Source organism: Haemorhous mexicanus, chromosome 17 (assembly GCF_027477595.1).
Source record: "Haemorhous mexicanus isolate bHaeMex1 chromosome 17, bHaeMex1.pri, whole genome shotgun sequence".
Taxonomy (NCBI): Eukaryota; Metazoa; Chordata; class Aves; order Passeriformes; family Fringillidae; genus Haemorhous; species Haemorhous mexicanus.
In genome coordinates, this window is record NC_082357.1 from 10,165,144 (window position 1) to 10,186,959 (window position 21,816).

The following is a 21,816-nucleotide window of genomic DNA, read 5'->3' on the forward strand; positions in this document are numbered from 1 at the left end:
CACTGCCTGACATCCTTAGATGTAAGTTAGAATGGTATTAATATTTTATAAATCCATTATTTACAGAGCTATAAGCTCTACAGTGTTTTAAAACATCAGATTCTCCTGAACTGATAAAATAGCAATTTTGAACAGCAAACTGTGGACTATTTTTTTCCTGTGAGTGTGTAACTTATCCATAACTTTCAGGACTTAATATGTTGCAAAGTGGCCTTCACAAGCAGCACATGAAAGACTTGTTTGTGGAGCTCTGCCTCACTGTGCCCGTTCGTCTGAGCTCGCTGCTGCCTTATCTGCCAATGCTCATGGACCCCTTGGTGTCAGCCCTCAATGGATCCCAGACCCTGGTTAGCCAGGGCTTAAGAACTCTGGAATTGTGTGTGGATAACTTGCAGCCAGACTTTCTGTATGACCACATTCAGCCAGTTCGAGCTGAGCTCATGCAGGTAAATGTATTGTTTCCTGTTGGACCACAAGAGGTCACTGCTTTGCTGAATACCGTCAGAAATTTGTGTGAGGCTTTGGTTACAAAAACTTGAAAAATCTGTCATGAAACCCGTACCAGTCTGATGTGAGTGTAGAAGGGTAGTTGGTGTTGTGCTGTTAAACTGAAAACTCTGAAAACTTAGAAGGGAATGAATTGTTTCTCCTTTATACTTTGTTAAATGGTTACATTCTATTTACTTTTTTTGCTTCTCTATTTCAAAACTAGCTCTGAGCTTAATTCAGTTCAGCCTTAACTGGCTTGCTTTTTTAATCAACAGTGTTGTTTAATATTTATCATAAACATGAAACTGCACTCCAAGACAGCAAAGATTTTGTAGCTGTGACAGTAGTCTAATCTAAACTGCGTTTAGGACAACCTTGTTACAAAGCACTTGGGCTGTTGTGGACTGAGACTGCTGATATTCAACCTTGATAAGAAACTTATGCAGGGTCAGTTACCTAAATACAAGAATAAAGTGTTTTCCCTGACTTTTTTTTTACATTACACCTTGAAAAATGTTGGAGTGAGATGTTTTTTTTACATGACAACCTGAACAATGCTGAAGTAAGCCTGGCCTGCCTGTGTACCTTAAACCCCCAGGCTTTGTGGAGAACCCTGCGCAATCCTGCTGACAGCATCTCCCACGTGGCTTATCGTGTGCTTGGGAAATTTGGTGGAAGTAACAGGAAGATGTTGAAGGAATCACAGAAACTACAATATGTGGTCACAGAAATCCAAGGACCCAGTATTACAATTGAATTTTCAGACTGTAAAGCATCCATTCAGCTCCCAATGGAAAAGGTAAGGGCTTAAGCTACTGTCAGTGCTGAGTAACTGACTTTAAAAATATCTGTCTGGAAGTTCTTTCTTGATTTCTTCTATGAACTGTGTAAGATTTCACCCCCAAAATAACAGATTTAGGCATGCTGTACTGCTCTTACAAAGTGATGGGGTAGGGAGCTAAACTGGCCCAAATAAATGTTTTCACAGAATGGGTGAGGTTGGAACTTCTGGTATATTGCTTAGTTAGGAGCAGGAGTCTCATCTAAAAGTCCTTATTTGCTTTTTGAAGTGTATCAAAATTTTACTGTAGAAATTCTTCAGTGGGGATTGTTCTCATGACTCCAGTGATTTGGTTTTGTTTGCTGTCTCTAGAAGCACTTTGTACTGTACTGGCTTTCATCTGGCAGTCACGGTGTATCACAAGTGCTTAGTTCTCACTAATTACAGCAATCTAATATCTGAGAGTGAAGCTGGATTCTGAGATAATTTGGTCTGTAGAGTTTTAATGCTTACCTTTTAAATTAGACTTTCATAAGTAGATACCATCTGAATGTAGTAAGCAATTTTCTTCACAGGCAGCTGGCTCTCTGGCTCCATCCAGCCAACAGGCTTAAAAATAGCTTGGAAAAGTGATTCTTAAAATGCAGATTTACTGATTTCTCCACTGTACTGAAGCTGATGAATTGAATACATATAAATACTGTAGCTGTTGACATTTACCTGTCCTGCTAGGTTTAATTCTAACTAAATTTTCCAAAGGATTTTAGCATCTAACATTGATATGGAGCAATCTGCAGCTGCTCAGTGGTGACCAAGAAAGTGTTATCTGCTGAACACTTTGTATCTATGAAAAGGAAATGTCAAAGTACAAAGAAAAAAAAAGGTGGAATAAATTGAAAACAAGAAATCCTTGTTTTCTTTTAGTGCCCTGGTAGACTTTTGTGGTCTGTCCAAAACTTATTTTTCTTTTCATTGAGATGCTGTGATAAAAACTTGGGATGATAAGTTAAGTAAGTGGAAATACCAAGGAAGAAAAATGCCCACTTTGTAGCAGGGGCTTTTTCTGCATAAACTTATTAAGCATGAATGTTTAGCTTTAACTTGCAATTGATAATTTCTTTTTTCATGCATTCCAGAACAATTTTTACATGTTTTTTTTTTTACTTAATGCCCATCTCATTTATCTTCCAGTCTTTTGTGGGAAAAGGATACGAATTAGACAGTTGTGCTTTTATGTATTATCTCTATATATATGAACACAAAATAGAAATTTCCCAAAGAGATGTACTCCCCTTTTTTAATCATCTTCATGTCTTAAAAGATTGATTCGAATTACTCTTGAATGTATTAAATCTTGCAAAGGAAGAGTACTATTTCCATTAAATAACAGGTGTTTAGAAGTTGCTTACAGGGACATTTCATCATGCACGGAAAGGTACCACTTATATATGGATATAAACGCATTGTATACATACAGTATAAAGAGATTTGACGCAGCAATTATTGCTGAAGGGAAGACAAGGAAAATTTCTTTTTGGGAAAGGGGAGGGACACAGTGAAGGTTTATTTCACCCATGACTTGAAATGCTTTCTGACCATGGAGGTAAATGTGTCTGCCATGAAACTCAGCACGTACAAAAGCTCAGAAAATACCGTGGTGTTTTCAAGTCACGCTCTCAGGCCCTCTCTGCATTCCCTAACTCGGGCACTCCAAACTGAGCCCACTTTGAAAGCTACTTTTAATATATATTAATGATCCCATTCCCTTGATTAATGACCTAATGGTAAAAGCCAAGAGTAAGGAGTGTGTGGGTTCTCTTGTTGCATTGCAGGCAATCGAGACGGCCCTGGACTGTCTGAAGAGTGCCAACACGGAGCCCTATTACCGCAGGCAGGCCTGGGAGGTCATCAAGTGCTTCCTGGTGGCCATGATGAGCCTGGATGATAACAAACATGCACTGTACCAGCTCCTTGCACACCCCAAGTATGACAATTCTTTAAACGTAAATGTGTATGTAAAATTTATGGTGTCTTGGAGCAATCCAGTTTAGAGACAGTGATTAGTCTGTGCAATTCACGGGGTTTTTGCCTGCTGGTGAAAAGGAGTTTTGTTAGCATGTTTTTTAATGCCAGTGACATGTTAATGTTTCATAGTTTAATTTTCTTCCCCTAATTACAATCCTGTGTATAATCTATTACATATGATCAATATGATTAATTTTAGTTTCATTTTTTAAATAATTGGAATATTCTAGTGCTTAATTGTATTTTAGAGATTAATTTAGATTGTGACACTTTGTATGTACATCTAAGCTTTTACTAAAGTGAAAGACAAAATTCAGTTTCATTTGGTGACTAAGCTATAGCACAGTCACACGCAGCCTCTATTTATCTTGGTGTGGGAGCCTTTTACTGGAGCTTTTATTACGTGTTTTGCAATTCTAGTCATTGATATTTCATGAGTTTATTGCTTTTTGACGACTTTAACATCTTTGCCCAAGAAGTGTGGGCTGACTTTGACTCTTGCAATGTAGTAAGTGCAGCTAAAGAGCGTAGTAGCTTTCACAGTTTGGGCTTGTTAGACTTGACGTAAATATAGATTTGCAATGAATACGTTTTGTTGAGCAGTGATTTGATAAATAATGTTTCAATCATTCAAGATTAAAATCAAATGTCATTTTAAAAAAGGGAAAAATGTCAAAATATTGAAAATGACATTCTGTAATTGAGTTGCAGTGTGATGCCTGTGTACCTATTATTATATATATGTGGCTTCTTCTGAACCACTGGCTTTAAATGTTCCTGATGAAATTAAGCTATCCATCATGCTGGAGACCAGTGGCTGACAAAATTAATTTGGGCTGAACGGACTGGTCTAGCTCTATCAAAATGAGGGGAAAACAGGAGGTGGAGAAGGACTTGGATATGGAGAGCAGAGTGTGAATGAAGTTTGGCCTGGGGGGTGCTGCAGTTCGGGGTTCTGTTGAACACACCCTTGTGTTCCAGCTTCACAGAGAAGTCCATCCCCAGTGTGATCATCTCGCACCGCTACAAGGCCCAGGACACGCCGGCCCGCAAGACCTTCGAGCAGGCCCTGACCGGGGCCTTCATGTCGGCCGTCATCAAGGACCTGCGGCCCAGCGCCCTGCCCTTCGTGGCCAGCCTCATCCGCCACTACACCATGGTGGCCGTGGCTCAGCAGTGCGGTGAGTGAGGGGACATGGCTCTGGGTGTCCAGGGGAGCTGGGCACCGCTCAGTGCTTGTACACACAGTGTGGTGAGTGAGGGGACACAGCTCTGGGTGTCCAGGGGAGCTGGGCACAGCTCAGTGCATGTACACACAGTGTGGTGAGTGAGGGGACACAGCTCTGGGTGTCCAGGAGAGCTGGGCACAGTTCAGTGCTTGTACACACAGTGTGGTGAGTGAGGGGACATGGCTCTGGGTGTCCAGGGGAGGTGGGCACAGCTCAGTGCATGTACACACTGTGGAGAGTGAGGGGACATGGCTCTGGGTGTCCAGGGGAGCTGGGCACAGCTCAGTGCATGTACACACAGTGTGGTGAGTGAGGGGACACAGCTCTGGGTGTCCAGGAGAGCTGGGCACAGCTCAGTGCTTGTACACACAGTGTGGTGAGTGAGGGGACACGGCTCTGGGTGTCCAGGGGAGCTGGGCACAGCTCAGTGCTTGTACACACAGTGTGGTGAGTGAGGGGACATGGCTCTGGGTGTCCAGGAGAGCTGGGCACAGCTCAGTACTGTACACACAGTGTGGTGAGTGAGGGGACACAGCTCTGGGTGTCCAGGGGAGCTGGGCACAGCTCAGTACAGTACACACAGTGTGGTGAGTGAGGGGACACAGCTCTGGGTGTCCAGGGGAGCTGGGCACAGCTCAGTGCTTGTACACACAGTGTGGTGAGTGAGGGGACACAGCTCTGGGTGTCCAGGGGAGCTGGGCACAGCTCAGTGCTGTACACACAGTGTGGTGAGTGAGGGGACATGGCTCTGGATGTCCAGGGGAGCTGGGCACAGCTCAGTGCTTGTACACACTGTGGAGAGTGAGGGGACATGGCTCTGGGTGTCCAGGGGAGCTGGGCACAGCTCAGTACTGTACACACAGTGTGGTGAGTGAGGGGACACAGCTCTGGGTGTCCAGGGGAGGTGGGCACAGCTCAGTGCTGTACACACAGTATGGTGAGTGAGGGGACACTGCTCTGGGTGTCCAGGGGAGCTGGGCACAGCTCAGTGCTGTACACACAGTGTGGTGAGTGAGGGGACACGGCTCTGGGTGCCCAGGGGAGCTGGGCACAGCTCAGTGCTGTACACACAGTGTGGTGAGTGAGGGGACACGGCTCTGGGTGCCCAGGGGAGCTGGGCACAGCTCAGTGCTTGTACACACAGTGTGGTGAGTGAGGGGACACGGCTCTGGGTGTCCAGGGGAGCTGGGCACAGCTCAGTACTGTACACACAGTGTGGTGAGTGAGGGGACATGGCTCTGGGGCTCCAGGGGAGCTGGGCACAGCTCAGTGCTGTACACACAGTGTGGTGAGTGAGGGGACATGGCTCTGGGTGTCCAGGAGAGCTGGGCACAGCTCAGTACTGTACACACAGTGTGGTGAGTGAGGGGACACGGCTCTGGGTGTCCAGGGGAACTGGGCACAGCTCAGTGCTTGTACACACAGTGTGGTGAGTGAGGGGACACGGCTCTGGGTGTCCAGGAGAGCTGGGCACAGCTCAGTGCTGTACACACAGTGTGGTGAGTGAGGGGACATGGCTCTGGGTGTCCAAGGGAGCTGGACACAGCTCAGTGCATGTACACACAGTGTGGTGAGTGAGGGGACATGGCTCTGGGTGTCCCGGGGAGCTGGGCACAGCTCAGTGCTTGTACACACAGTGTGGTGAGTGAGGGGACATGGCTCTGGGTGTCCAGGGGAGCTGGGCACAGCTCAGTGCTTGTACACACAGTGTGGTGAGTAAGGGGACATGGCTCTGGGTGTCCAGGAGAGCTGGGCACAGCTCAGTGCTTGTACACACAGTGTGGTGAGTGAGGGGACATGGCTCTGGGTGTCTAGGGGAGCTGGGCACAGCTCAGTGCTGTACACACAGTGTGGTGAGTGAGGGGACATGGCTCTGGGTGTCTAGGGGAGGTGGGCACAGCTCAGTGCTTGTACACACAGCTGTTTGTTTTAAAATCACGATATTTCAGTTCCTTCTGGTTAGCTGCACTGGATTTTTGTTTGATGGTAGAATTATGTTTTAATTCTTTAGAGCAGCGGGAATTATTAAACAAATTTTAGGAAGCAATCAGTCACCTAATAATGCTCTGCAAATCCTACAGCAATGAAATAACTGCAGCACAGAACAGCTTATACAGTTCCAGAGCATTTGTGTAACTTAATACTCACAGTACTATTTGCAGATGGTCTTTAATTAGGTTGCTTCCAGTTGTGGTTTTGAAGGACCTTTAGGGGAACTAAGTAAATGTTGGAGCATTGCAGTGTCTAATATCCAAGAAGAAAACTTTTTGTTTGGGCTGTATGACAAATAATTTTGTAAAAGGCATATTGTAAGCATATCACTCTTCATTGTCACATTAATGTAACTGGGATTTTTATGACTCTTCATTTTTAATTAATCTTCTTGCAGTGCATAGAAGAAAATATTCAAGTAGATGTAATCTTTTTTCTCCTAGGAGTGAAGGATGCCTTTCGATCCATTTATATGCAAATAGGCACAGGGCTTACTGGTTTTGCCATCAGCTAGTCCGAGGAGTAGTAAAACCTAATTAAAAAACTATTCATATTGAAATATCCATTGTTTTATCTTTACTTCCCCTCCCCCCCATTCCCTGTTACAAATTCCAGGTCCTTTCTTGCTGCAGTGCTATCAGGTTGGGAGCCAGCCTAGCACAGCCATGTTTCACAGTGAAGAAAATGGGTCGAAAGGCATGGATCCCTTGGTGCTTATTGATGCCATAGCCATTTGCATGGCATATGAGGAGAAGGAGCTCTGCAAAATAGGAGAGGTGGCCCTAGCAGTGATATTTGATGTTGCAAGCATCATCTTGGGTTCAAAGGAAAGGGTAAGATTTTAAAAAGTGTATTGAAATGATTGAGTTTCAGCCAATGCCATTTTGCTTCTAAAATTTTGGAGGCTACCAGAGGATGGGAAAAGGAAACTGATCAATTTCTTTGTTTCCAGGCTTGTCAGCTTCCCTTGTTTTCATACATTGTGGAACGTCTGTGTGCTTGCTGCTATGAGCAGGCTTGGTATGCTAAACTAGGAGGTGTTGTGTCCATTAAATTTCTTATGGAACGGCTGCCACTGATCTGGGTCCTCCAGAACCAGCAGACTTTCCTGAAGGCACTTCTCTTTGTTATGATGGACCTAACTGGAGAGGTATGTAATGAATGAATTTTATCAAATAGTGTGGGGAAAATTTCTGACCTTAAATTCACACAGGTTGAACTCTTAGTAATATCGATTTCACTGAACTTCAAAATGCATTTTACCTGCAAGAGTTAGTGAATTCTAGTAATTTTAATTCAAACCAAATTCTGAAGTTAGGAATGAGGTCAGATTTTTCCACATAATTTTGCTGAAGTTTTTGAGGTTACACTTGCTGCTTTCAGAATAGAAATGTACAGGCCACACGTAGATCACAGAAGAACACAGATTCACTGCCACTTACCACAGAATCACTAAGCTTAGTTGGAAATCAGAATCACAGGATTCATCAAAATCAAATTCTAAGTTGGTGAGTAAGGTGTAGATTTGTGATCTTTGTTCTGTACTTAGCTGATAAAAATGATCTCTGATGCCTCAGGTTTCCAATGGAGCAGTTGCTATGGCAAAGACCACATTAGAACAGCTCTTGATTAGATGTGCAACTCCTTTAAAAGATGAAGAAAAAACAGAAGAAATCCTTGCAGCACAGGAAAAGTCCTTCCATCATGTCACACATGACCTTGTTCGAGAAGTGACCTCTCCAAACTCCACTGTGAGGAAACAAGCCATGCATTCATTGCAGGTGCTTGCACAGGTCACTGGCAAAAGTGTCACAGTCATCATGGAGCCACATAAAGAGGTAAGCAGAAATATTCACTGAACTGGAGCTTAAAGTTGTTTTCCAGTTTGGATTTACAGAAATGCTTTTCTTGCTACGTTTTTGCACACTAGTGAATTAAATTTGTAGTGCTTTGATGGCATGTGTTTGTCATTTGCTACCTTTTGTTGTTCAAGCTTACATAATGGCTGGAGCACTACAGAGATTCATACAGGCTCTGCTTGACACTTAGCCAGTATTTATAGTGTCTTCAGGTTGATTTACTTCCTTAAATTATGGGCTGCTCATCCTGCCACCAATCAGACATAGGCTAGGCCATATAGGCATTACATTTTGATACTCAGTTTTGCTGTTCTAAATATATGGCATCATTGCCATGCCTTTCCCTATCCAGAAAGAGACTATAAACTTCAAAGCTGGTTGAAATACCTTTTGGCTAGATACTCCTTAAAACTGATATTGTTTAGTCTTTTGGAAGATAATTGAATGCACATAAGTCTTAAGGGCCATGATAACATTCCAGATTATGCTGAGAAACTCCTTAATTGATATCTTACTTTGCTGAGGCTGTATAATGAGGAAGGTGAGAAGTTGGTGTAATGGAAAAAAGTTACACAAACTTTTTTGGTCTTCTCATGTTTTAGGAGCTTAAAATAGTCTTGTTTCTTGACTGTTTGAAATGCTTCAGTCTGTGAATTTCTTTGTTGTTCACAATGTTGTCTGAAGTTACTAAATATCATAGATCTGTTCACAGAGAATATGTATTTATTACAGCTACTCCACTGTTTTGTGAACTGACTGTGAATCAAAGTAATTCAGAGAATTGCTTTTCCTCTAGCTTAATTTCTTCTCAAGACACATCTGGAGCTACAAGAGAAAATGGATAGAAACCTAGAGCCATGACTAATGGTGTCTTCTTGGTGGCTGGGTCTGTGGGGTCATTTCAATAGCTGCTAATTCAGTAATCTAAATTCCATCACGTAGGTACTCCAGGACATGGTTCCTCCTAAAAAGCATTTGCTTCGGCACCAACCTGCAAATGCCCAGATTGGCCTGATGGAGGGAAATACATTTTGCACAACTCTGCAGCCCAGATTGTTTACAATGGATCTGAATGTTGTGGAACACAAGGTTTTCTACACAGAGGTACTTTGTTTTTATGTTCTCATCTTTGAATGTAGATGCTTCTGTATGATGGTGTGAGTACTTTCATTGTAAAAAGTACGTATTTTAATTTGTGCATTTTAAACTTTGACTGAAAAGCAAGAATTTCCCTTTTGAAACATCAAATGAAGTCTGCTTTGCCTGCAGCAGTCAATGCAGAGGATCCTCTGTTTTTGAGTTAAGATGAAAAGTGCTGTAGATGAAAAGCTGTCTGTAAAGGTGGGGGTGAGATAGTGGTGTTTCAAATGTGAGTAGCAATATTAAAATGATTGTTTATTTTTTCCCTAGTTACTGAATTTGTGTGAGGCTGAAGATGCTGCCCTAATGAAACTACCTTGCTACAAAAGTCTTCCATCACTTGTACCTCTTCGAATTGCAGCCTTAAGTAAGTAAAACATCCTAAACAAGACTTGATGCAGTTAAATGTCCTTGTGAGCAATGGGCAGTCTGCTTCCTGAGATCAGCAGAAAACCTGAGCACTGAAGACTGATGACTGCTCTCCTGAGGTTACAGTTTAATGGAGAGAATAATGGGAAAGTATTGCTGCCTTCTTAATGACTAGAATTCAGTTTTCTGAAAGGAACCCAAAATATTTTAAGATTAATTATGTTATAAAGCATTAGGAAAACTATAGAATGTTAATAGAATTCTCATTCTTTTACTATTTTATGATACTTGTTGATTTTGGCAATGCATACAGTACTTTAGCTGAAATTTGAGATGACATGAAAAGAAAACTATAAGAGAAACAGTGTAGAATTAGGGTTTATTTTCTCCTCTCCTTTGAAATTGAGTTAACAAAGAGAACAAATTTACTTTGATATTTGCAGATGCTCTAGCTGCCTGCAATTACTTGCCTCAGTCAAGAGAGAAAATCATTGCTGCACTTTTCAAGGCACTGAATTCAACAAATAACGAGCTGCAGGAGGCAGGAGAAGCATGCATGAGAAAGGTGACTGTATTAAAACAACTTTCCTTTTGAGGCCATTGTTCTCTCTGCTTAACTTCCTTGGTACAAGACTTCTTGGGGAAGTTCTCTAGAGGAAATATTGTTGCTCTTTTCAGTTTTTGTTAGTGATGCTGATAGAAGTTTGTGTCAGATGTGTTTGTTTGGGATTTGAACTTTGCCATAAAGAATTATCCAGGTTGCAATTAAGAATTATAAGCTCTTGGATAAGGACCATGGTAAATCTTTCAGTCTTTCTGTGCAGTCTTTCCCTCTTTCTGTTGGACTGCTCTTTGTAAATGAGTCTTTTTTTCTAAATAGCTTCAAATGTACAGGCTTGGCTTTATTGTAAAAATTGTATGTTTTGTCTGTGTTCCTAAAAGAAGTAGTGGAGATCCCATAGTTGGTTTTGGACAGCAGAGTTAGACCTGCATCACAGTGTGATGGTTACCTTAAGGAGCAGGACCCTGACTGTCCTGTTTGAGGTCAGAATTAGTGTCCTTGCCTTACACTGCCCTGTCTGACCTGTGGATGCTACATTATCATCTATAAAGGCTGGAAGAACAGGGAAAGGGTATTCTTTCATCATGATTTATTGTTCAATAGCTGTGCCTAATTCTGATTCAGCAAGATTTGAATTCCGTTATTTTAAATGAAAAGAAAAAAGCTAATGAAATTACTTGCAGCCTCTTTGTAATGCTGTGTAGATGGGCTGACATGGAACAGAGAATGTAACTGCAGTAATAATGGTGGTTTGCATTTGTTTGTGCCATTGACTGGCCAGAGGTTGTGTGACTTTTCATGTCACTGTGGTCATGAGAAGGAAGGCACTTACTATTTATGGCTTGTTAACAACATAGTTGGGTTGAGAGGTAGCAAATAAGGGTTGTTCTGACCTATACATCAGGTTTGTCTGATTGTTTTTTTCCTGGGATAAACAAGCCCACAGGATATTTGGTTATGACAGGAAATATTCTCTCTGGCTGCTTGCAGCCAGGCTCTTTTGACCTTTTCTGTTGCTCAGGATGCATGCAGATTGTAACACAGAAATTTGCTCTATTGCCTTCAGCCAGATTCACAGGCAGTTCTTAATATAGTGGCTAAGTAATTTGTTCATAGCTGTGTATTTAATTTATAGCTGTAGCAGTTTTTCAGTCTGTCTACAATTATGATCTCCTACTTGATTATTTAATGGAATGTCCTGCTGTGTGTCAGAAATACCTCAGTGCTTCCCAAATCCATCTTGTCACTGTGTATATTTCTAGCACTAGATGTTGCTTGAACTATTGTATTGAAGGAGCAAAATAAAAGAAAAATCAAGTCAGCTGGATCCTTTTAAGAGAAATGCTTGCACAGAAGTCATGTCCCTCTCCACCTGTATCTTCATTGTGCCCTCTCTTGCAGTTCTTGGAAGGAGCTACCATAGAAGTTGATCAAATCCATACCCACATGAGGCCATTGCTGATGATGCTGGGGGACTATCGGAGTCTGACCCTCAATGTTGTGAATCGTCTGACCTCAGTCACCAGGCTTTTCCCAAACTCTTTCAATGATAAATTCTGTGATCAGATGATGGTAAGCCCATCCAAGTTTTTATTTTAGCTCTTCCAGAAGAAATTTTCTTCTAGCTACTATTTTTATTGGTGAGAAATCAAAGACGTTCAGTAGTGACTCAATGTATATGTTGGAAGTAAAAGATTTTTGTTTCACTATTAAGAGAAAGCCCCAATTTCCTTAAACAATTTGAGTAAATTTCTGGTGGGCTTCTAAATGAAAAAAATTAGGATATTTTATTTTTTTAGTGAAAACATAACTAGTTATGCTAAGTTTTGCTTGGACAAATTTATCTTTAAGCAAGGTGCCATTTGCACGTTTAACAATTTTACTTCTCAATGCACTTAATCTGTTTTGGTGGTTTCTTGATTTATAAAATTTTGGGAGGTGTTGCTCTGTTTATTTGCAGTGTTTAAACTAGGTATATGAATTCTTTATCTTCTTTGCATGAATAATTAAATGCATACACATCAAGCAAGTCATCAGAGTGTAAGACTATCGGATTTAAATTTTTTGTATATATATGTACTTACAATCCCTGATTTTTTGAATGTGAAGAGGACTTCTAGCAACAAACTTTTAAACTTGAGGAATGAAAATAACTGATAATTCTTCCCTTTGTTTCCTTCAGAGAATTATTTCTGCCTCTATATTGTCTCTTGTAGCATATGTTAAAATGGAACAGTCTAATTAGAAGAATAATGCTAATTATCCTTTCTTTGTAGCAACACCTGCGTAAATGGATGGAAGTTGTAGTTATTACACACAAAGGTGGACAACGGAGTGATGGAAATGTAAGTTAATGAATGCTTTTGTGTGAGAAGAAAAGAAATAAATAGTATTATTGTTTTGGAATTAAAGAACTCATTCAGTTGTAAATGCTGCCGTAACTGATTACACACTGATGCTTTGTTACAAGCTAACAGACTCGTTGGATAGAATGTAGAATATTGAATATCTGTTAGAAGTCTCAGGAAGAGGAACTTCTTATCTGCTGACAATGGTTACTTTGGAGACTGTTCTAGGTTAGTGTGGGAGCAGCATTTGTAATTCCTTTCCCCCTCAGGATTTTCTGCTTAGAAATCTGTTCTTGACTGGAATGGCTGGTGAGCTCAGCAGCATAATCCCCCATTTTTCATTAGTATGTTTGATGTTCATAATATAGCCTTTTGAAAATTATACATAATGATAACATAATCCCAGTTAATTTAAAATTTAATTTACTTAAACCAAGTTCAATATTTACTAGTTGGGATCACATTAAAATCACTCTCCCAGTAAAACTAATGGCCTCAGTGTAGAAGCATGGGAAGCTGATCACTTCCCTTTTAAATGGAAAAATGTGCAGTGTAATGTCAATACTGTGTGCTCTTAGCAATACTGATGGGAATTCCTGCCTCAGTGCAGTTTCCTGTACATTACCAGAGGTCCCACAATTCTATTAATATTTTACTAAATGCTTTCATTAAGTGTTGAGATTTGTGATTGCACCTAAGAAAAAAATGGGGGGAATTCTATTAATGTCATTTGTTTCTCAAATTAAAATGAAATTACATTGGCTTTTTATTTCCCTCAAAATGTGGAAATGGCTTAATGGCTTTTCATTTCTCTTTCCTGTCATTGCAAAGAGAGCTTTTAATCTGAATTTGGTCATTGCTTTATATTAGACCTAGATGTTCTCTAATGAAGTAGAATAAGATTGGTTTCTTATGTTTTAACTAAAACACTGTGCATTCTTCAGTTAACCTCATTTTATTCATGCCAGAGTAGTCCTAAGGCCTTCATATACTTTTGGAATTTACTTTTCCTCAAATGTGATGATTACAGATATCTTGCAGATTTTTTGTAGCAATAATCTTTTAAACCACAATGTGGCACCTCCAGAACAGTTTTTATTTGTCACTAAGTCATGTTTAGTTGTGAATTTCTTTGATTTTAATGTTTTTTGTTGATATTTTCTGTGTAGTTATGCATTTAGAGAGATAAGTTGAGTGAAGAGTGCACACCAGAGACTTGAGAAAGAATCTGGAGGGACAAGAGAAGTCTGGAAACATTTCAAGTAGAATTGTGTCAATGCAAGCTGATTGTATATTACTTTTCTGTTTCCTAGTTGTTGCTCCAAAGTTTCCTTAAAAATAAAAACTCTGAGAAACTGCAGGAGCACACAGCTTGGTCTTTGTATAGTTGCTGTGGCAGGCTGTGTTCATATGTCTGTGTGTACATTGTGCTGTTGAAAAACAGGGATGGTGAAACTGGTCAGTTATTGCTACTGGCATTTCTCTCCTTTCTTCACAATCCTAGTGAGATTCCAGCATCTGAGACACTCATTAAAAGCAGTGTTGGGGAGTAGGCTGGATCTTTCAGACTGTGTGGTTGAGTAGAGGAGCTGCTAAACACTCAGTGGAGAACAGAACTGACCAGGAAAGCCTGATGTGCCCTCCCTGTGCTGGTGCTGTTCCAAGCATTCCATCCTTTTCCAGCAGCATGGGATGAAGGTGCCCTTTGATGGTGGTGTCAGGCAGTTCTCCAGCACTGTGCAGATAAAGGCTGGTCAGCAAAGCCTCTTACAGAATACTTAAAAGGTCTGTGGAGTGAGTTTTCACATGAAAATGGTCACTCCAGACCAACTGAAAAATTAGTTAGAAATGCTGCATAATGATGACTGTTGTAAAGATCCACACTGATGCCAGAATAACGAAGCCTTGTTCACCTAAATAATTTATGACAGCCCTGCTGTGATCCTGAGCTGTGATCTGGCTGTTTAGAGAGATGAACAAATTAAAATGTAATATATTAAGTAGTGATTAAAATAGAATTCATTGGTCCAGGGAATAAAATATTTGATTAAAATCTTTCTTCCTCTCTTCCCATGCCAGGAAAGGCATGGGATTTCAGGTCATGTCTGGTAATTGAAAGAATAAGTTTTGAGTAGATGGTTGCCTCCAGCTGTTCCTCTTGTCAGAGGGTAGAAATTTCCATGGTGGAAATTCTGCATCACAGCCTAGAGGACTTCATAGCTTGGTAGCTCAAGTAGTGAAAGTGGTTTTGTAATAGATGGTGGTCAAATTTGTCTTCAAATATGCTATAATGTTGTTTCCTCTGACTTAATCAGCGCTATTATTTTTTTGTTCAGTTTAAATATTTGAGAAGCTATGTCTGATCAATGTAAAAATAGAAAAAAGCATGAATTTCATCCTAGTTCTTTGGAGGACAGTTTGGAGCATGTGAGATGCTGATTATCTCCATTCCTTCTGTTTGAGATGAGGAAGTAACTGAGCTGAAGTTAGACTGCAGCCTGGAGAGGGGCATGTGCTGATTTGTACATTTATTTGATGTTTTTATGGGCTTTTTCCTTTCATGCTGTGACTTCTGTTTTGGTTCAGCATGCCACGGAAAGGGTAGAGGTGAGAAACTCAGTGCAGGCACCAGGAACTTTTTTTTGTTGTCTTGGTTTCTTTTGTTGTTGTTTTGTTTGGTTTTACTTTTTCTTTTAACTTGTGGTTTGTTAGTTTTGTCATTGTGTTTTGGGCACAGTGCATTGTGCCTTTGAGTGTAGTGCTGTGAATTGTCTTCTGTTTGTCTGTTTTGATCACGTTGCAGTTAAGGATGTTGAGCCTGTTTGTACCAGGAAGAGCAGGATTTTTAGGTTCTGTGAAGTCCTAAGTGGTTTCAAAAGGTTTTTATGTGTTCTCAGCCCTGCACTTCAGTCCATGAGAGGGGTCTTGTGGGGTCTGTCTGGGCAGATCAGGTTGAAGGAGTGCAGCCTAATGCTTTGTGTTTAAATTCAGTTGAGAAAATGTAATGCACTTGGTAAAATCATCTTGGATACTGGAACTTGGTTTTAGAGAGATGGTGAGGGTGGTTTTGTTGTTTTGTCTTTTCCTTTTTCTTACTAAGGGAAATCTACACTCTAGCTAGCTGAAATACAGTCTCTATTTAAATCACACAATAAAAAGCAAAATGGCTTTGGACTTCTGGAGAATTTAATATCTAGTGGGAGAACAGAGCTGACTTTACAGTAACCAGCTGTTTGTGAGATAGGCTGAACAGTGCTGTGAGGAAACTGAAGCTCTCTTCATGTGTAATCTGGGGTGTGGGGTGTATAGCAGAAATGCTTTAGGGGGGAAGGTCTGGCTGTTTGGTGCTTGACCCACTTGGTGTAGAGCAGTGAGCACTCTGTAACTCCCCCATCAGCAGTATCATTACAGTGTTTAGCTCTTACCTGTAAAACACCACTTCACTGGCAAGGAAAATGAAATTTAAACCATGATATTATCAGAGGGGGTAGGGCAGACTTCCACAGGTGCAATTTTTTTCATGCAGTATGGTAAGTAGATGCTGTGTCTATGTTAACCTTTTGCATTTGGCTGCTGGCTATGCTAATACAGAGGGAAAAAAAGAAGTAAGATGTGTGATACTGTTTTTATACATTATAGCCAGTAATATTTATTTAATTGTGTTTCTTTTTACCTGTAGGAAATGAAGATTTGTTCAGCAATTATAAATTTATTCCATCTGATCCCAGCTGCCCCACAGACTCTGGTTAAACCTCTTCTGGAAGTTGTTATGAAAACAGAACGAGCAATGTTAATCGAGGTAAAAGTGGAAGTTAACATTGCTGAAATTTTTGCTGTATAGTCTTAAACATTAGTGTATGATAATTATAATGTTTTAAATATAGTGTGAGAACATTTGATGCTAAAATATGCTCTTCAAGCCTTTAGGAGGTATTAACATTTGCCTTACACCCTTAGAAGTGAAGTTTTGAAAGTATCAATAAATTCTCATCATGCAAGTTCTGAACATTTTGTATCTGTATAAATGCCAAGTCAAACGTATTTTTCTGAGTGGTAGTAAGTTAGTGGGAAATACTCTATACTCTGCATTTTTAATTTAAGGTTTATGAATGTTTCAGGCTGGCAGTCCATTCAGAGAACCACTGATAAAGTTTTTGACACGTCATCCATCCCAGACTGTGGAGCTGTTCATGATGGAAGCCACTTTAAATGATCCACAGTGGAGCAGAATGTTTATGGTAAGCTGTGTGGGGAGAGGAGCTGGAGAAAACCCTCAACTTGACAAATCTGATGAACATTTTTTGCATATTTTTTGCTTGTATGACCTTGTAGTCCTTAATCATGGTCTTACTCTTGACTGCAGGGTTCCTGTTCCTGGTTTTGTATTTGTTTTGTCCTGAAGTGTTGATTTTATACCTTTCTAGATCATGTAAGGCTATTACTGAAGTGTAGATGTTATTTTTATATACGTGAAATACAACCTCTGCAACTTTAGTGTGGCATATAAAAGCTACAGGATGATATAGTCGCCTGGTATTTTGGCTTTTAAAGGTTATTAAAATTATTTCTTCCCCTTTTGCAGAGTTTCTTGAAGCATAAAGATGCCAAACCTCTGCGGGATGTGCTGGCAGCTAATCCCAACCGATTTATCACCCTGCTGCTGCCTGTGGGTGCCCAGGCAGCTGTGAGACCTGGCTCCCCCAGCACCACCACCATGCGCCTCGACCTGCAGTTCCAGGCTATCAAGGTACTCATTTATCTTGTTTGTCTCTGCACTGGATAGCTGAAACCTCTTCAGCTACAGGCCTCTTACATCCAGGCTTTCAGTGAGTGTGTGTGTGCATAACAGCTCATAGAAAAACACTTGAAGAAAGGTGGAGTGTTTGTAGCCAGAGCTGCTTTGAGAAGGGAAAAGAGACTCAAATTATCTCTGTATTTTTGTCAAGTAGGATACAAGAGGACAGCATGACAACAAAACTAAAAAAAAAAATTATTTTTGTAAATCTAAACTATTTTGTATTTCACTCTTTTGTTTTGCTGTTGAATATTTTAGCACCCTTAATTGACCTTAAGCAAGTGCTCGTATATCATTGTTTCTCCTGACAGATCTCTTGTGTGTTGACTGTGCATTTGTCTTGTTTTGCTTTGGACAGATCATAAGTATTATTGTTAAGAATGATGAATGTTGGTTAGCAAATCAACACTCCTTGGTGAATCAGCTGAAACGTGTATGGGTGAGTGAAGCTTTTCAGGAGAGACATAGGAAGGAGAATATGGCTGCAACAAACTGGAAAGAGCCCAAGCTGCTGGCCTATTGCTTACTGAATTACTGCAAGTACGTAAAAATCTTTAGTTCCTAGACCCTGCATGTATTTTTTTAATTTTAATTTTGAAAATACTGTAAAGGTGTATAGGCCTACTATAAATGGTTTGCAGTTATTGAAGAGGAAGTGTAATATATCTCCTTATACTCCTATGAACTTTAAAACATTCCTGTAGTACTGGCTGCTCTTGCTTCTTTGCTCCTTTAAAAGATGAATTTCATCAGCTTAGTAGTTTGGGTATTTTTTTCACAGAAGCTTTGTATTTTATGTGTTTCCACAGAAGGAATTATGGTGATATAGAGTTGCTCTTCCAGTTGCTTCGAGCTTTTACGGGCCGATTTCTCTGCAATATGACTTTCTTAAAGGAATACATGGAAGAAGAGATCCCCAAGAACTACAGTATCCCCCAAAAACGGGCTTTGTTCTTCCGGTTTGTAGACTTGAATGACCCAAACTTTGGAGATGAGCTCAAAGCCAAGGTAACTAAAGCAATTAAATCAAAGAAGCCTGGTATTTAGGTTTAATTTTCTTCTTGGGAACTAGGGCAACAAAACTCCCTTACTTAAATGTCAACGAGTTTGATAATTGGCAGAGTCATTTAGGTGAAAATATCATACCTGAAGAAGAGCGATAATAAACAGAGACAGCAATTCATCTTGTGCTCAGTGCTGGCTGCTTTAGTTTACACTTTCTAAGAGTCTATGCCCTTGGAAGGAAGAAAGAGGGGGAAAAATTGGTGTGTATCTTTTTTCTTGGGGTTTTATGTATAGTTTCCTTTTGTAAATCAGTGAGTGTGTCCAACAGGTGGGTTTACCTGTGAATGTTTCCTGCCATTAGAATAATACAATAGTAAGTAAGACTTGCTTTCTTTATATTCTGTAGGTGCTGCAACATATCCTGAATCCTGCTTTCCTGTACAGTTTTGAAAAAGGAGAAGGTGAACAGCTGTTAGGCCCCCCAAACCCAGAAGGAGATAATCCAGAAAGCATCACTAGTGTTTTTATAACAAAGGTAACAGTCTTTGTTTACATTGAAGGATTTGGAAATTCAAACAAAGTTGCTCCTCTCATTTGACTTTTCATCCTGGTTTGAATTAGTTGTTCTCTTCTGAATATTATGGTCTGTTATGTTGAATTGCTTCATAATGTTGAATGTGAGATCTATTAGTCAATCAGTATGATGGGACTACAATTTTCAGTTTATGCTGTTTTCAGATCTGGAATGTGGCTTTAGAAATGGGCCTTACTTGGCTATAATCCCAGTCCAAGGAAAGCTTTCCATGACCCAGCATCAGTGTCCTTCTAATTCACTGCTATCTCATGGAACCAGTCAGAGGTTATAAAACCAATGTTGTTGAAGATGAGGGTTAGGGTATTTTATTTATTTCTTTTTATATGTTAGCAGTTTGGGAGTTTCACAGATGTGCTCATAATTTAAAGGTTCACACTTCAGGAGGTTGTTTTCTGGGTACTAAACTGAGTCAAGAAAGCAATTATAATTAGTTCTTAGTCTTCTTAAAAACCAGTCAAAAAGCAAAAATTTGCTACTTTGCCTTTATAATAATAAAAGTAAGTAATTTTTTTGTCATCTTCATTCTCTCTTCTTTGATTCTGCCTGGAACTAGGTACTTGATCCAGAAAAACAGGCTGATATGCTGGATTCTCTGAGGATCTACCTGCTGCAGTTTGCCACACTGCTGGTGGAGCATGCCCCCCATCACATCCACGACAACAACAAGAACAGGAACAGCAAACTGCGGCGCCTGATGACCTTTGCCTGGCCCTGCCTCCTGTCCAAGGCCTGCGTGGACCCAGCCTGCAAGTACAGTGGCCACTTGCTCTTGGCACACATCATTGCCAAGTTTGCCATTCACAAGAAGATCGTTCTGCAGGTATTGACCACGGGCTTGTGTTAAGTTCATGGAGTGCTTTCTTCTATTGTAAGATTCCAAGTAGAAGCTGCATGGTGGTTTTGAATACTGAGAATAATTCAAACACCACAAACAAATGCAGAAGCAGCAGGCCAAAGGTTTAATACAGATTTGCTTGGGAGTAGGAGAGTATAGAAAGAAGTGTGAAGAAGAGTGAAAGCAGGAGGGGTAAGTAAGACAAGCAGATGTTTTGGTTGAATTAGCAAAATTGGGAATGTCTCTTCATTTAAGAGACAGAGACACTTCAGTTGAAACACAATGTGATGTCCAAGGGAAAACTTCAAATTGGACAGTGCAGAGGGAGGAAGAAAAGGGAATGTAAAGGAAACAGAGAAACAGAAGTATGTGCTCTATCCTTCTGCTGCTGATGTATCATGGTATTTTTAGCAAATTATAGGCCTTTAGAGAAAAATTGTGGTTTTTAGAAAATATGTATTGTCGTTTCCCTTTCTTTAGAAATGCTTTGTTTCTGTAAATGCATACAGTATTAGTGTTGATGAGAAGCTCTGCTGTTCAGGTTTTTCACAGCCTTCTCAAAGCTCATGCAATGGAAGCCCGGGCTATTGTCAGGCAGGCCATGGCTATCCTGACTCCAGCTGTGCCTGCTCGAATGGAGGATGGACACCAGATGCTCACTCACTGGACACGAAAAATCATTGTGGAGGAGGGCCATACAGTGCCCCAACTAGTACATATTTTGCACTTGATAGTGCAACATTTCAAGGTACTTGTACTGTTACTCTGGTACTCACTGTATTTCCTGTATCAAGGAAGTAAATAGTTTGATTTGAAAGGCAGCATAATCTGATTTATATGGTTTGGCTTCAAAATAAGTAAAGATACTTATCTGTAACTGAATACAACTGTTTAATGGCAAGTAATTTATTAAGCTCTGTTATGATTGAAGTTAGAACTCCAAATGTCAGGTTAGTGTCTGCAAGATGAATTCATTGCACATGCATTAGCAGTGTTCTTTAACAGGTCTGTGAAGATTCTCTAAGAGTTCTTTAAACAAAGTGCAGAACCATATTCTTTGCCATCCTCCAGTAATCCTTTCTTGTTTGGCTTTATATATTCTGTGGGATTAACTAGATCACTTTTATCTGTAGCCAGTGTATGTTGGGAAACATTAAACAAATGGGGGAATGGTGCAGAATGTCAACATAGGAACATTTTTGAAAACACGTCTTAAAATGCAATCCAAAGGGACAGCTAATACACATTTTTAAGGAATTGATGCCTCAGCAATTTTTGAAAGAATATCTGAGTGTGCTCAAATGTGAGTTGAAGCTCTGTAAAAGGCTTGGAAAAAAATTGGTATGATTGGTCCTTGAGAAGCCATGTGTCTTAAAAAGAATGTGTTCATTTGAGTGCATGGAATCAGTAGTCACTACTGAAAGTTGTAGCAAAAATACTACTTTCAATGCACCAGTTAATTTTCCATACTGTAAAATTTGAAGTGGTACAGGTTTAGCAAACTTTGGGATTGATGACTGTTTTACAATTTTGCTTTATTTCAACTTTGTAGGTTTTGTGTAGAATGTTAGTGGTTAATGACTAACATTTCTGTGAAACCATTTTTTCAGGTTTATTATCCTGTGAGACATCACTTGGTTCAGCATATGGTTAGTGCCATGCAGAGACTGGGCTTCACTCCCAGTGTTACAATAGAGCAGAGAAAATTAGCTGTGGATCTTGCTGAAGTTGTTATTAAATGGGAATTGCAAAGAATCAAAGACCAGCAGGTAGGAAATCGAAATAAATGGGT

At 40.2% G+C, this 21,816-nt stretch overlaps 1 protein-coding gene across 3 annotated transcripts in view; it reads left to right on the forward strand.

Moving 5' to 3' along the window:
- Positions 1-21,816, forward strand: part of TRRAP (transformation/transcription domain associated protein) — a 77,074-nt gene that overhangs the window by 14,756 nt on the left and 40,502 nt on the right. For 2 of the 3 annotated variants that reach the window (XM_059862001.1, XM_059862002.1), the window contains 21 exons: positions 190-446; positions 1,088-1,288; positions 3,103-3,281; positions 4,277-4,476; positions 7,132-7,349; positions 7,469-7,666; positions 8,094-8,354; positions 9,318-9,479; positions 9,786-9,882; positions 10,328-10,449; positions 11,848-12,018; positions 12,723-12,791; positions 16,474-16,593; positions 16,913-17,032; positions 17,377-17,541; positions 17,948-18,129; positions 18,399-18,597; positions 19,001-19,129; positions 19,743-20,009; positions 20,566-20,772; positions 21,635-21,793. In XM_059862001.1, coding sequence (XP_059717984.1) covers positions 190-446; positions 1,088-1,288; positions 3,103-3,281; positions 4,277-4,476; positions 7,132-7,349; positions 7,469-7,666; positions 8,094-8,354; positions 9,318-9,479; positions 9,786-9,882; positions 10,328-10,449; positions 11,848-12,018; positions 12,723-12,791; positions 16,474-16,593; positions 16,913-17,032; positions 17,377-17,541; positions 17,948-18,129; positions 18,399-18,597; positions 19,001-19,129; positions 19,743-20,009; positions 20,566-20,772; positions 21,635-21,793 — 3,683 coding nt within the window. The remainder of the gene's footprint in view (positions 1-189; positions 447-1,087; positions 1,289-3,102; positions 3,282-4,276; positions 4,477-7,131; positions 7,350-7,468; positions 7,667-8,093; positions 8,355-9,317; positions 9,480-9,785; positions 9,883-10,327; positions 10,450-11,847; positions 12,019-12,722; positions 12,792-16,473; positions 16,594-16,912; positions 17,033-17,376; positions 17,542-17,947; positions 18,130-18,398; positions 18,598-19,000; positions 19,130-19,742; positions 20,010-20,565; positions 20,773-21,634; positions 21,794-21,816) is intronic. The other variant, XM_059862003.1, reaches the window with a different exon arrangement.